Source organism: Phaeodactylum tricornutum, chromosome 32 (assembly GCF_000150955.2).
Source record: "Phaeodactylum tricornutum CCAP 1055/1 chromosome 32, whole genome shotgun sequence".
Lineage (NCBI taxonomy): Eukaryota > Bacillariophyta > Bacillariophyceae > Surirellales > Neidiaceae > Phaeodactylum > Phaeodactylum tricornutum.
Window position 1 is genome coordinate 18,108 of NC_011700.1, and position 12,721 is coordinate 30,828.

General features: G+C 45.8%; 3 protein-coding genes across 3 annotated transcripts; 2 read left to right on the top strand and 1 right to left on the bottom strand.

Annotated features, from left to right (window-relative positions):
- The first annotated feature begins 336 nt into the window (after positions 1–336).
- helicase_5 (predicted protein) lies at positions 337–2,642 on the top strand. The gene is made up of 3 exons (XM_002185516.1): positions 337–471; positions 647–893; positions 1,047–2,642. The coding sequence occupies exons 1-3, from the start codon at positions 427–429 to the stop codon at positions 2,039–2,041; spliced, it is 1,287 nt and encodes a 428-aa protein (XP_002185552.1). The 5' UTR covers positions 337–426; the 3' UTR covers positions 2,042–2,642.
- A 4,187-nt stretch (positions 2,643–6,829) lies between these two features.
- Positions 6,830–8,261, top strand: PHATRDRAFT_50597 (predicted protein). The gene has a single exon (XM_002185517.1). The coding sequence runs from the start codon at positions 6,894–6,896 to the stop codon at positions 8,148–8,150; it is 1,257 nt and encodes a 418-aa protein (XP_002185553.1). The 5' UTR covers positions 6,830–6,893; the 3' UTR covers positions 8,151–8,261.
- A 720-nt stretch (positions 8,262–8,981) lies between these two features.
- Positions 8,982–9,488, bottom strand: PHATRDRAFT_41593 (predicted protein; the record flags this gene model as incomplete). The annotated part of the gene is made up of 2 exons (XM_002185537.1): positions 8,982–9,113; positions 9,210–9,488. The coding sequence occupies 2 exons, from the start codon at positions 9,486–9,488 to the stop codon at positions 8,982–8,984; spliced, it is 411 nt and encodes a 136-aa protein (XP_002185573.1).
- Between the last annotated feature and the right edge of the window lie 3,233 nt (positions 9,489–12,721).

The window sequence follows — 12,721 nt, forward strand, 5'->3', positions numbered from 1 at the left end:
TCTAAAAGTGTTGGTTTTCTGGTGGAAACGATTTTTCTTACATCAGGGAGAGGTGCACGCTTGCTGACTGACTGACTGTGGGAACGACAACTCATGCTTTACTGTTAGTGCCATTAAATCGGACAACAAAATGTCACGTTGAATGTCACATCGTTGGTCCGGATGCGTGTTCCGTGTCCGTGTCGGTGGACGTCTGTCCGCCTACCGTTTTGGCGAACTAGACCCTGTGAGATACCCGGAAGCCACAGCAGACACGGCAGCACCACACACTGCGGTGCTCCAGGGACAGCTCTCGAGGCGCGGGACGATGACAATGACCGCGAGCAAAGCTAGCCAACTAACGCTGCCAAACTACCCAAGGCCTTACATTAGTAACTTGACAACCTTTAGGATTCGTTTTCATCTGCAACACTCCATCGAATCAATATGGCGGACAATGATGACGATCTCGTTGACTACGATGAAGAAGAGGTTCGTAGAGAATGCGTGTACGAGTTAGTACGCATGCGTTGATCGGATGTGTTTCGAAACCTGCGCCGATCCTCGTTGTTCTCACGATTGGCTTTTTGCCTTTCGTATACTCACACATGCATACATACAAACAAACACACACTGACTTACTCATCCTATGTTCGTTGGCATCCAGGTCGTACCCGAAGTCGCCAAAGATGCCGCTGCAGTGGGAGGCGACGGCAAAGAAAGTAAAAAGGGTCACTACGTAGGAATTCACGCCTCCGGCTTTAAGGATTTCCTACTCAAACCCGAATTGCTTCGCGCCATTGTGGACGCTGGTTTCGAGCATCCCTCGGAAGTGCAGCACGAGAGTATTCCCCAAGCTGTACTAGGCGGAGATATTGTTTGTCAGGCAAAGTCGGGAATGGGAAAGACGGCAGGTACGTGAAGGAGCGTTAGGTGTGACTGTGAATACCATTGGATTTGGCTGGCGATTCCTCCCATCCGTCCGCCTTAAACGTACGAAATATCACGACAACAAGCCAAAAGCTAGAACTTTCGTCGCTCACCTCAATCGTTCCGGCTTTCATCAGTCTTTGTGCTCGCAACTCTGCATCAGTTGAATCCGTCCGCCGAATCGGAAGACGTCCAAGTCCTTGTGCTCTGTCACACGCGTGAACTCGCATTCCAGATCGCCCACGAGTACGAACGCTTTTCAAAGTACCTCCCATCCATCAAGACTGCTGTTTTCTACGGTGGCGTCAATGTGACTCAGAATCGCGACATTCTGAAAAAGGAACATCCGCACATTGTCGTTGGAACTCCGGGGCGTATTCTCAAATTGGCTCGTGACAAGGATCTGAAGCTTTCTTCTCTCAAGCATTTTGTACTCGACGAATGCGACCGCGTTCTCGAGTCACTAGATATGCGCCGGGACGTCCAAGAGATCTTCCGCATGACGCCACACGAAAAACAGGTCTTGTTGTTCAGCGCTACCTTGTCCAAGGAAATCCGTCCGGTTTGCAAAAAGTTTTGCCAGGACCCGATGGAGATCTACGTTGATGACGAAACCAAACTGACCCTGCACGGATTGCAGCTTTATTACGCAAAACTGGCCGAGGCAGAAAAGAACAAGAAACTCAACGATCTGTTGGATGCCTTGGAGTTTAACCAGGTTGTCATCTTCGTCTCCAAAGTCGCCCGTGCGAAAGAGTTGAATCGTCTCTTAACGGAATGCAACTTTCCTTCCATCTGCATCCACGCCGGTATGCGGCAAGAGGAACGCATCAGCAAATATAAATCCTTTAAAGATTTCAACGCCCGTATTCTTGTCGCGACTGATCTGTTTGGTCGGGGTATTGATATTGAACGCGTCAACGTGGTCATCAATTACGACTTTCCGGATGATTCCGATCAGTTCTTACACCGTGTGGGCCGCGCGGGACGTTTTGGTACCAAAGGGATTGCCATTTCCTTCATTAGCTCCGAAGCGGATCAAACCATCCTTTCGCAGATTCAGTCGCGGTTTGAAGTTAACATTCCCACGTTGCCGGATGAAATTGATATGAGTACTTACATGAGCACCTAAAGCTCCGCATTGGGCATTGCAGGAGAAAAAATTGGAAGTTTCGATTGAAAAAGACTGCCTAACTGTAAGATTGCTTTTGCGGAGGGATTATAGGATAAGTGTTTTTGTGGTCAGGACAGGCAACTAGCGTTTTGGAACAAACCGAGATTTTTTTTTGGTTACAGAAAAGTTAAATTAGAGGTCTGCTTTGATGTGTTTGGGGAAACACAAAGGTTTAAAATATGTTGATCTGGCTTTTGATCGTAAGAAGGCCTCGAAGCTCGATAGAAACGTTTTCTTCTGGCTCTGTCCAGTTTTGATTTTCACTGTCAAACAGGCGACGCACCAACTCGTTTATTCGTTTTCACAAAAGTACGGTATTTTTTATCAAGATGGCATTTTTGATTTACCTCGACAGGATTTAAAGCCTACGTTTGATTTGTTCCAAAGCATGCGCAAGCATTTCAGCCGTCGGCCTTTTACTTGGCAACGGACTCAAGCAAGACCCAACTATCCTGCTGAATACTTGCATGTCCTCGTTGGCAACTGGTCCGGCCCAGCGATCAGGTGTTAATGCATGTTGCGGCAAAACGCAATCGTAGTAAACATCACGAGAGAGCCTAGTTTCGGCATTCGGGGTCAATTGCAACGTTCCGGTTAGAACTTCTGCAAGCACGATGCCGAAGGAAAAAATGTCACTCGCGACAGTATACGGACACGATCCTCGTTCGTAGCGCACACAACGGTAGCCTCGTGACCCAAATACTACATCACCCGAGGCAAAAACAGATCGGTCAGTTGCAACAATTCGACTAAGGCCAGCATCCGATAACTGTGCCCTGTGGTCTTTCGAAATCCAGACGTTGCGGGGTTGAATATCACCGTGAAACAGAGATTTGCGTCCATGCCTACCTATGCTGGAATGTAAATAGTGGACGCCTTCAGCAAGTGATTGCAGAATTTGCAGTCTCGCTGGCCATGACAAGTCTCGTCGACTACTCTCGTCGTTTATCAAATCGTAGAGCATTACCCGGTCTCTAACATCGCAAAGAAAAGCGTACGACGAATTGCTCGGATGAGCCACTGCATAGGCTAATGTCGAAAGAAGCGAAGGATGCTGCAGTCGCGGTAATTCTTGTAAAATGTTCTCTCTTACCGCCTGCATTGGGCTATTTGTCTCTAACTCGACACACCTTATCAAAAAACACGTCGACTTTTCTGACAGCGACTCGTCCGTGCCTATATAGGCCTTACCAAACGATCCGTGCCCTAGCAGAGCCTGAGGGCGGTGAATGAGCCAATGTATGTAATCGTATGGTACTGCTGCAAATTCATTTACGAAGTTGTCGTTGGGCTCGCGACATAGACTTGCCAGTATTCCACGTCCTTGCCGCATTCCTTCATCATGATTGGTAACGTTGTCTTTCAATGTCGGTGTGTCCGGTGTATAGTTATCAACAAAAAGCTCCCTCGTTAGCGAATTCTGGTCTGAAAAGGTCGACAACGGTTCAGAATTGGGACGCGAGGATCGCGCGGGCGTGAACACACCGCTTTCTCGATGTTTCAGTAGCATGTCAAGAATGCGAGAACGAGCCAACGAAATCCCTTCATTGCCTTGTAAAAGCAGGGATACCAGGGTCGGAATCTCGTCTAAATGCTCCACAAACGCGCCGACGCCTTCATCACCGATGCTATTGTAGGAAAGATCCAACGTATGCAAATGCGCTGACTTCTCTACCGCAAACTTTGTCTCGCCACCAGCATCAACATCTTCTTCTAGGCCTTCTTCTCGATACACTTTCTCTTTCAAACCTACATCCAAGGAAATGTGTACGTCTCTGTCCAAGAGTCCCTTGGCGATGGCGACACAGCCAGCATCTTCGATTTGATTGTAAGCTAGATTCAATGTTCGAAGTCCACACGAGCCGATCGCAGATGCTAAATACTGTGCGCCCGTGGCACTGATACGGTTGTGACTAAGGTCCAGCGTTTGCAGCGTAGAATGAGAGAGTGACTTGGCCATCGTTTCCATAGCAGTATCACCGATGTCGTTCATCGCTATGTCAAGGGTTTCAAGTTGCAGCAAACATGACAGATGCCTAGCCAGCTCGAGGCAACCGTCGTCAGCTATTTGATTATGACTTAGCAGCAGAGTTCGCAGTGATTTTAATGAGGACAATCTTCGGGATGCCAGTTTCCAGAGGCCATCATGTCCGAGTCCATTGTGCGACAAGTCCAACCATTTCAGCGTTGCCGGCAAAACTCCGCCAAGCGCGTGTGCACCAAAGTGACCCATACTGGTGTGCGACAGATTCAATGATTCTAGCGCGATGCCTTCGTCGATTGACGCGGCTGCTTCGATACCTTCTGACAACGCCTTGACACCACGGGGTCCCAACTTGTTATGGGACAGGTCGAGCGAAATAAGTGTCTTCCAACTAGTGCGTTCCACCAGATTTCGACACGAATTCACGTTCAGACCTGCCTCGCGCATCGTCAGCGTATTTAAGAAAACAAGCGAGGGCCATGCGTCCCATAAATCGGCTTCGATGGCACCGAGTTCCGATCCAAGCGTGCTGAAAGTCTCGATCTGCGGGTTTTGATGCAACACACGCACTATTGATGCCATAGCCTGTTCCGAGAGAAATTTTAAAGTAACACATCTCAGAGAAGGATCGCTCTTTTTAAGGCGATCCAATAAGAAATCTATGTCGGTTGAGGATGTGCTCCTTCTCGTCTCCATCGCAAAGTACAAAGAACGCCAGGGGAGATCAAGGCGATGATCGCTGGGTTGTTCAAAGTTGGTAACGTAATAGTCAAGCACATCATTTGCAGACAAATACATGACCTCCATACAGAATGGACCGGTTGTGAATCGAAAGCTCACTTGATGAATTCTAGATTCTAAGATACTGAAGCAACCTATGCATTTTTTTTCAAATTCATCCTTGCTCACTGGGTCCCAATTTGAAATTTTTTCTCACCGTCAAAATCGTAAATGCTTCTTTCTTTACTGTTACAACCAATTTCCCCTTATGGAAATGCGATAGCGTGCCAACGATAAATCGTCTATCTTCGCCTGAACCCAGTGTCATAATTGTAACATAAATCAATAGTATTGTTATTCTCTGTCAGAGTCCGCGTTTGCACTGGGAACATAAATGTAAATGTCAATGTAGGCTCAGTTTTCCGAATACAGTCAAAGTTCCACTGAATCTGATATAGACGTTGCAATACGGATAAACCGCTTTTAAACTCGAACGTAAACAGCAAGAATAGTATGATTCGTGCTTAGCATGCTGCTTTGGTGCCCCTATCCGTAGTGAGGCTCCTGGTTTCCCATGTGTTGAAAACTCCGGTTTCTTCTGATCTTTTGACTGTCTGAGTGACTAGTTGACAACAGAGACGTAATAAATAGATTCTCTCTTATTTCTCCTTTACGTTTGATCTACTCTTTCACACTGCTCTAGTGCTTGTTGTTGTTGTGATCTTTATTTTACTTTTCACTAGTTCTGTTTCCTCTCAAACCTCGCTGTTTGATCGCTAATCCTTCGCTATTTCAACGCTTACTCCGATGGTTACTTCCAACACTCTCTGTGTCTTACTTTCAATCCGTTGGCTTGTTTCATAGGATGATCATATCCCAAAATCCATCGAACATGTAATTTAGCTCGAGATGAGAGCTCGCTCTTTTTCAAATCTCTTCGTGTGACATGTCGCATTCTGCCGGACATGTCCCACTTGACTGCCAAACTTGACACCCATGGAAAGGTTAATGCACGTTCCATCCCGCTCAACGCGAGGATTCGTCGAGTGACTATCATCCAAAGCGACATTCCAGAAGCAAAAATCACGAAGCATTTGTATCCCGGTGTTGTCGTTTTCCAGAATCGTTTACATTTACTATCAATTTTCTGTAAGGCCTGTTTTCCTTTGGACAAAGACGAAGAAGAACACGCGCAAGCCAGAATATCCGCTAACGTAAACGCTACGAGTATCTCTATTTTCCATTGCTTGCGTTGCGTGACATCAAGAAGTACTTCCTCGGTGTCACTTTCAGTTCAATCAGAGTCCGACGCAAACGCAGTTACAAGACGGTGCGGCATCTTTCTCTTCTGCACCTAGGCATCTGCCCTGAAGGATCCAGCGTACTGTCATATACTAATAGACGTAAAAATACTCCAATTTCTGTCTTTCACTGAATGGAAAAGCCCCTATAGAGATTTAGGGCACAACCCAAACCTACTTTGAATTGCGCATTAACTGTAATTTATATTTAATGTGAGGAGACTATCACAAAAACAGACCTGGTGAATAGAATGAGACCTACTGTACTCCTGATTTTTTCGGGACTGGTCCTAGTCCTTGTACCAGCGAGACTGACTGTGAGACCCCTCCTCCACACATACACACACCAAAAAGTATTTTTTGCCGAGTTGACCGGATCCAAAATTATGTCTTTAGAGCACACCCGGAATTACTTGACAACTCTCTGCCCATGCGGTTTTGACTGGATGGATACCTACGACGGAGGATATAACAACAACCGCAATTATTCTTTGAATTGCTGGTAGGGAGCTCATCAATCAATGTCATGTTTTTCACCTATCGTAGCCTACCTTTGCTCGCGTACCAGTACCTCAATTGCCAGAAAGAAAATACTGTTTTACCCCAGAGCTGTTTTGCAGATTCTACGGAAAAATAGAAGAATATCAACATGATTTCGCTAGTAACTGCTTTCCTTTGTATGAATGTACCTCTGACCAAGTCCATTCATGCTTAGCTTTTATTCACAATAAAGGAAACAGGTGCAAATCTTCATGGAAGATCGCAGATATACAAAAACCATTCGTCCTTTGTTATCAACTACACCATGAACTTAGCATTGTTCCTGTTTCTTTGTTGCGCTATTCTTGCCATGCGCGGCTTTGTTTTCTGTGATGCGTCTTCCGTATCTCTACCAGGGGAAGATAGTCCAAGGCTCGTCAACTACAGCATGGAGTTTGTTGAAGTAATCAACGAGAACAACAAAATGAACGTTAAGTTTGAGAACAGCCCTGGGGACGGGTCGCTGGAAGGTCGTTTCGAAATCTTCGTTCCGGATCAATCACAATCAACAAGAACAATCAGCGACATCAATAAATCTTGCTACAGCGATGGAGGCAAACTGTATATTGGTCCGGGTATCTCCATATTCGAATCTTCTATTGGTGAATCACAGTCTACCTTCTCATTTGCTTTTGACAAAAATGTCAATGAAAAGCTTCCCTTCTACTATCGTGTATCTAGCGACAAGGCCAAATTCCAAGTCTGCGTGAAGTTCACGATGTCAAAAATAGTCAATGACAGGAAAACAGACATCTTGTTTCGTGAAGTTGCCATATCTGTTGATGTTCATCTTGATGGGCTTATTGTTAGCTCGCAACCAAGAGGCGAATCTAGCGCCCAAGCGACGGCGCAGATGGCACAGAGCAAAACAGTCTCCGTAGAACCAATTCCCATTCAGGCTAGCGTTTGTGATGGCTATAGCGATGCTACCATCGCGGGCGACGTTGTACCGCTATGTCTTTATTCGACGAACCCAGACAGCCGTATTCTTTCGGTGCTAGATGTCGAGATATTCAATGACAATCAAACGCAAATATTTGCGCAAGACGGATCCACATCTGCCAGAAGAGAGGCTCTGAATTCTTCTTTGGCTATCACAACTAGCAAAGTTCATTCGAAAAGCTATGCTCTTTGCCCTGAAGGGCCCTGCGTGCACCTCGACTTTGACGTTTTGCGATTCTTCCCTTCGCCTTATGGTTCCACTTTCTTGTTGATAGGCATAGTGATATTTTCTGTGGAAAGAGGCAGTCGCTCGGCCGGCGCTCTCGTACCTCAAGAGAGCCACAGTAATCTACTTAGGCAGGGAGCTATTCGTGAGGACAAGAGTGATTTGCTCAACCGGAAAGTATATCAGTACTTTGAAACTTCCTTTGATATACCTTCGCTTGCTGTGCTGGGAGCACGAAACAGCAAAACCTCGGCGAGCTTCACGTCTGACACATCCGCAGCCGTGCGGGTAGGAGCAAACCTGTTATCTCTTGTCTTGACAGTGGTGGCCGGTCTTGCAATATTCATGGTGTAGATATGGCTCCAACCCATTTTTTCGAAGACATGCTTGAAGTCATTCTAATTGACTGTGAATGGCACTCACAAATGTAGCGTACCTAACATTTACTATAAGGTCCAGTCCAGCAAACTCTGATTTTCGCAAAAGTGGATTCGAGGCTGTTTCTTATCAGGGATTTGAAAATCGGGCTCCTGTAGGTAGTGTGTGTCAATGGATTGATTGACTGTGATCGAGTTGCAACTGTTTACCCATGTCTAGTTGTTCCTACCGAGCCATAGGCACGGGCCCACTCGAAGTAGCCGTAGGCAAGAGACCTGTCAGTCCACAGAAAAGGAATTCATATACACATAAAAAATCAACAAATAAAGTGAGACAAATTGTAAGAAAATGATGGCGTTATATATATATCCGAGGCAGAAAGAGACAAGGTGATTCATATCCAAACAATGTAACAAGACATCTGACTGTGATTTAAAAAAGAGGAAATCCACTAAAGGCGATGGGAAAAGGTGAAGAACTTCGAAAAGGTGAAAAACTTATCAGCCTAACTAATATCATTATGCGCTAGTATTGCAATAAGTATTCAAACTATTTTGAATAAACGCCAATACTTTATGCCGGATGCCGACAATTACCGCCAAGATATTAATGGCAGGGTCTCCGATGAGCCGATGCAAGATCTCAGGCAACCCACCCGCGACCGTAAAGGAAGCACGTTTGTTTCGGTAGCAAACCTACTTGGTAACTTCGGACGATGATCTGGAAGGCTGCAATGACAGCTGCTCTGAATTGGTTAGTCCTGGACCATCGTCGGAGTCGTAACGGAAGCGTTTTCATTGTACGGCGTTACTGCTGCTTTCGCGTCACCGAGTCTCTGTCGGAGGGTGACGAACCATTTGACTCGGTTTTGGATGGAGGTGGAGTCTTGTTGGTGCCATCGTTGTCATCCTTGTCTTGTACCTGTCCCTGATCTTGATGCTGTTGGTGGTATAGTCAGAACCACCGACGCAATTGTACTCGTCTTCGTCGTCGAAAAAGAGTGCAACCACAGGGGGTACCGATCGATCAACGTACCTCGCACTTGTACAACGGTGCGATTGCTGGAGATCGGACTACGTTGTGGCGGTCGCCGGAGAAATTATACATTGCTGGCGCGAGGTCAGAATCTGTTCCCAACGCCAAGCGACGTCCTCTTTCATTTGTCTTGCCCCGGAAGTGTTGGCCGCCAATCGGAATCGGCGGAAAAAGGCCATTTCGAGAGCGTTCTGGTCCACAAGTCTTGCTTGTCGTGGTCCTCGAGAAAGCTGACACTGTTGCCAAAGCCACCGCCGTCAGTGTTACAATACACACCATTGTGACATGTTGTTAGGACGAGTGTCACCTAACACTGTTAACGGAAGTGTGAATCAGGAAGAGAGGCATGATGGGATTGTATCTTTTATGTTGGCTTTATTGCATGACTTGATGTATTTGCGGGATGATTGGTGTCATTCCTTGTTGGATGCCGCAAATACAGGACACATGCGTGGATAAGGCGTGACTCAGTCCCATGAATTACAATGCAAGTAGTGGCTTTTTCCAATACTCGCGGAGGAATTCTGCTGCGGGATTTATACTTAGAGGAATACGTTCTATGTGAGAAGGGTATACTCCCAGTACATGGTATGGAGTTGTTCAGTGGACTGGATGATCAAAATCTCATGAACTAGTCATAGGGTAAACACTTCTGACTGTTCTAGAAATTCATTTGATCCAAACATTGCATTAGCATAGGTCCTTGTATCCGCTGTCTAACCCGCCCGTGGGGAGCGTCATCAGCAAGTTGAGTATTACAGTCCCTAGGCTTGCTTAGGTGTATTGCAGGTTGTTTGTCATAGCACCCAACCTTTGTTTACCAGACTTTGTCAACACAGCGTTTTCCTGTCCTACATACATACATTGGTTGTACTACATAACAGTCCGTGTGGCTGTGGCCAAATTAGAAGTGGGGTTGGTACTTTCCAAGTATCCACCGTACGGATTCAAGGCTTTGGGTTGAGCAGGTGAGGATGATTTGGTGATGGCAATTTGGGACTTGCTGACAACCTTGGAGGCCCAATTAAAAGCTTTATTGTATACATTTGTGCTTTGTTCTAAGCCATTTCTATTCCCTTCTCTCTGTTCTTCAAATTTCTTACTTCAGTACTTGGTTTTGGACATGTTTGCTGCCTGTGACAAGGTCCTCCACCGTCTCTGCACTTAATAGGGTCAGCTGCAGTCAACTCATATCTATGTATATTTGGCTTTCCTCCCCTGACCTTGTACTCTACTGGTAAGACTTCTATGGTCAGCTTCCCCAACAGTAAAATTTGATGGATTTGGCAACCGGTATATTTCAGCATTTGTTTGGGAATGGAACACAGGGTCATACCACCTCTGGTCATTTGGTGCTAGTTGGGCATGGATAGTCAGAGCCATAGCTTGAAAACAGGGTTGTCTATACTCCTCCTTGTACTTGCATGGGCATTGAATCTGGAAAGCTCCCCGACCTACCTGAAAATCTACTGTAGACCAAGCACAACTGTTTTTAAGTGTGGAATGTGTGCTTTCCATTGAGTCCCTTCATGGTGAGCAACGAAAACAGGACATTGCATGGCAAAATGAATTTGATGTGGTGTGCTTGTTCAAATTCTATAAGCCTATACCTCAATTCAATCCATTTCTTGGACATCTCCCTGCGCTTGAAACTATTTCCAATTGTCCATCTAGAGAGACCAGCAAGTAGATCAAGGAATGGCTGATGCGGTAGATCTTCAATGACACTATTCATTTGCTCAGCTGCTTACAATAGCTTTCGGCAACGGTTGGCATCCGGCATAAATTTTTGGCGTTTAGTCTAAATAGTTTGAATACTTATTGAAATATGAGCGCCAAATGATGCTCCTTAGAGTGAACACGTTCTGTCCCCACTTGGGAGTTTTTTACCTTTTCCCATCCCCTTTAGTGAATTTCCTCTTTTTAAAAAGTTGCTAGGGCAGCCACATTTCCATTGGAATTCATTTCATCTTTTCACTGTCAATTGCAAAATGCTTACCAGTTATTAACATTAGCAACCCCGAAGGTTATTGTAAGTGTAAATTTAGTTTTGATACGAGGTCGCAGCACAACTAAAGACAATTAAACGAACATTCAGCAAACCCAAACAAGCTCTTATTAAAATAATTTCGTTTCTCATAGTCAATCCACCGTAGGAAAAAGATGGCATTCTCCGGATCCCAAGATTTGGAGGTAAGTATACCAATGAAACTAACTGTTCACGATATGGGAGTAAGTATCCTTCGTGGAGCTCGGTCAACTTTCCCTATACAATATCCGGTCATCTCACTCCTTTCATAAACAGTCGCTAATGTACGTAGACCGGAGAAAGCTCTTTCTGTAGGATTCCATTTCCCCAGGACTCATACTTTTTGGTCGTCACAATTCGGAGCAAGGTATCTTGAGGAAAATAATATGTTTTTAATTCCCATTTTTCACGGTCGCTGGACAATCAACACCATCTCTCCGTCTCCAAAACCCGATATATCCGCACCATGAACACAACTCGAACGCTTCTGTTTTTAACCATACTTGCTGGCTTCGCTCTCACTGAGGCATCTTGCACATCTCTAAGACGTGGTGTCCAGCCCACGCTTGCCGACTATAGCATCAACTTTCTTGACGCAACCATCGACAGCAATCAAATAAGGGTCCATTTCAACAATGGCCCCAATGTCCCGTAGCTGGACGCCCGCTTCGAGGTCTTCGTTCAGGAGCCATCGCCGTCCACAGTGATCGACAATGTCAGCATGGCCTGCTACAGCGATGGGGGCAAGCTGTATAATGGTCCAGGAATCTCCAATTGTACGTCTTCGATCGGCGCATTCCAGTCCAACTACTCCTTTGCATTTGATAAACATGTCAGCGAGAAGCTACCATTTTACAATGTCAACCAACAGCAACGGCCAAGCCATGTTCCAGTTGTGTGTCAAGTTCACACTAACAACGGCGTAGGGATTGATTGACATTATTATTCGAGAAGCTGCCATAACGGTGAATATTCGTCTCGATGGCACCATTGGTGGCTTTTAACAAACATGCCTATCAGATACTGAAAGTACCAAACACATTGCCCATAGTGCTGCGGCCTCCTCGGAACCATCCCACACTAGGGCCGGTCTTTGCAACGGATACAAAGGTATCGCAATCCAAGTTGAACAAATACCGTCGTGTGTATATTTGACAAACTCGGATCCCGGCAATCTTGCAATCCAAAACCTGGAGCTCGCTACTGGAAGACAGACTAAGAAACTCACACATCAGGGAGAAGCTCTGAACGACACGGAGTCTTTTCTATTGTAACCAACAATCGGGAAGGCGTGTCGGACAGCACATTGAGTGGCTGGAAAGATCCTGCATACATTTAAATGTGAACATCTTCCGGTGTTTCTCGGCAGTGGAATAACGAGTACAAAACAAGGACGAGGCCGACCCTCCACCATTATTGGTCAACTATCATCAGCACCACGTCCCTCGTATTTCGAATACTGTAAGCGAGTGGGTTCGCAAAA